The sequence below is a fragment of the Cryptosporidium ryanae genome (assembly GCF_009792415.1).
Source record: "Cryptosporidium ryanae isolate 45019 chromosome Unknown contig_77, whole genome shotgun sequence".
NCBI classification, from domain to species: Eukaryota; Apicomplexa; class Conoidasida; order Eucoccidiorida; family Cryptosporidiidae; genus Cryptosporidium; species Cryptosporidium ryanae.
In genome coordinates this window covers 1-1785 of record NW_027125497.1, presented here as the reverse complement: position 1 = coordinate 1785, position 1785 = coordinate 1, and the positions used below count along the sequence as shown (strand labels likewise).

The window sequence follows — 1785 nt, the reverse complement described above, 5'->3', positions numbered from 1 at the left end:
GTATGTGCCGGTTTTGAGGAGGAAAATGGCGTTATATTGGAAGTGTGGCAGAACAACATAAAAGATGCATTTGACAAAATATCTGAAATAGTAGACGAATATTCGTTTGTTGCAATAGACACTGAATTCCCAGGTGTAGTGGTTCGTCCAACAAGCAACTTTCACGAGTACTATTACCAAACAGTAAGATTCAATGTAGACTTGTTGAAGGTTATACAAATAGGCCTAAGTTTCCGCAACAAGTACGGGAAGGCTCCCCTAAATACACACTCTACGTTTCAGTTTAACTTTAAATTCGACATGGAAAACGACATATATTCACAGGAATCTATACAGTTTTTGCGTCATTCTGGAATAGAGTTTGATAAACACCACAATAACGGCATAGACTTTATGTGCTTCGGTGAGTACATGTACGGGAGCGGTTTGATTCTGAATCCCAAGGTGAAGTGGATAAGCTTCCACGGCTGCTACGACTTTGCCTATCTAGTTAAAATACTACGTTCAAAGCCGCTGCCCGAGTCGGAGTCCAATTTCTTTGATATTGTTAAAACATTATTTCCAACTTTGTACGACATCAAATTTATCCTCAAACAAGTGCAAAATTTGAATCACCTCAACTCCTTGCAAAAGCTTTCCGAGCATTTGCAAATCCAAAGAGTTGGAGTTGCTCACCAGGCCGGTTCCGATGCCCTTGTGACTTGCAGTACTTTTTTTAAATTAATTAGAAACCACCTAGATTCGTGTATAGATGATTCTCTTTTTAACGGTCAAATATATGGATTTGGCAGCTCTACTAATATTTCCAAGTAATACATTACTTCGATAACACTGTTAAATATTGAACTGGTCCGCTTTGCGAGGAGAAGCTCGGTCAGAGGCAATTTGGTCTCCTTGTTCCAAAAGTAACACACACGGTTCTGCTACATACCATTTCCCGGTCCCGTACGCACGCAATTGCCTCTTTATTCATCGCTCACCATTTCTATCCGCTACAGCTGCACTCGGCCAACCATAAATAGACGGAGGGTGAAAGAGAGAGTGAACATATTATGGACGTACATTTGTTTAAAGTAAAATTAATGCTTGGGAATTTACTTGTTTTATTATATTGTTTCCTGCCTTGTTATTTCCTTTTATTTTGTCACGCTTTAATGTTTAATTCAACCAGTCGTGAGTTAAATAAGATTAAAGCGTGGCAACAGTGATTGGTGAACTATGCTGTAACTACTGCCTTTCTTTTTTATAGACTTAAAAAGAAAAAAACTACCAAAAATTACTTGGCTGCTTGTTTAATGTAAACTATCGGAGGCGAAGTACATATTATTTATATTTGTTTTGAGATATATCTAACTATGTATAGCTTAATCTATTTGTATTCCTAGTGTCGGAACAGAGTTACAATAAAGCAGCTTCGAAAGCTTCGGGTCAATAGTAAAAAAACTACTAGTTTTCCTTTTAATAAGATTCTATCGCCGGTAACTGCCGTCTTTTCTTGGCTTTACATTTAATTTCCGCCAGCCAACTGTTGCGTGCTTCGCTTTGAACCGATCTCCTGGCCGGTCTGGGGTGGAGGAGCATCCTTGCGTTTCCGTTGCCTTGAAACCGCTTCTTGCGCCGGATGCAAGGCCTGCTACTGCCATGGCGTGAAGATATTTAGTATCTTCAATATAAACAACTCATCAGGCCTCCTCACGAAAGAGAAGCACGAATCTTGAGGACTAAAGTACTTGATAAAGAAGAACAAAATGGTAGTAGAGGCGAAGATGTAGCACGTAATGGCAA

The 1785-nt window shown here is 39.4% G+C and overlaps 1 protein-coding gene across 1 annotated transcript; it reads left to right on the top strand.

Annotated features, from left to right (window-relative positions):
• Nucleotides 1-18: 18 nt before the first annotated feature.
• FG386_003381 (uncharacterized protein) lies at nt 19-813 on the top strand (the record flags this gene model as incomplete). Its single annotated transcript, XM_067342695.1, has 1 exon — nt 19-813. A coding segment is annotated over one exon (795 nt), but the record flags the coding sequence as incomplete, so codon positions are not given.
• Nucleotides 814-1785: the final 972 nt, after the last annotated feature.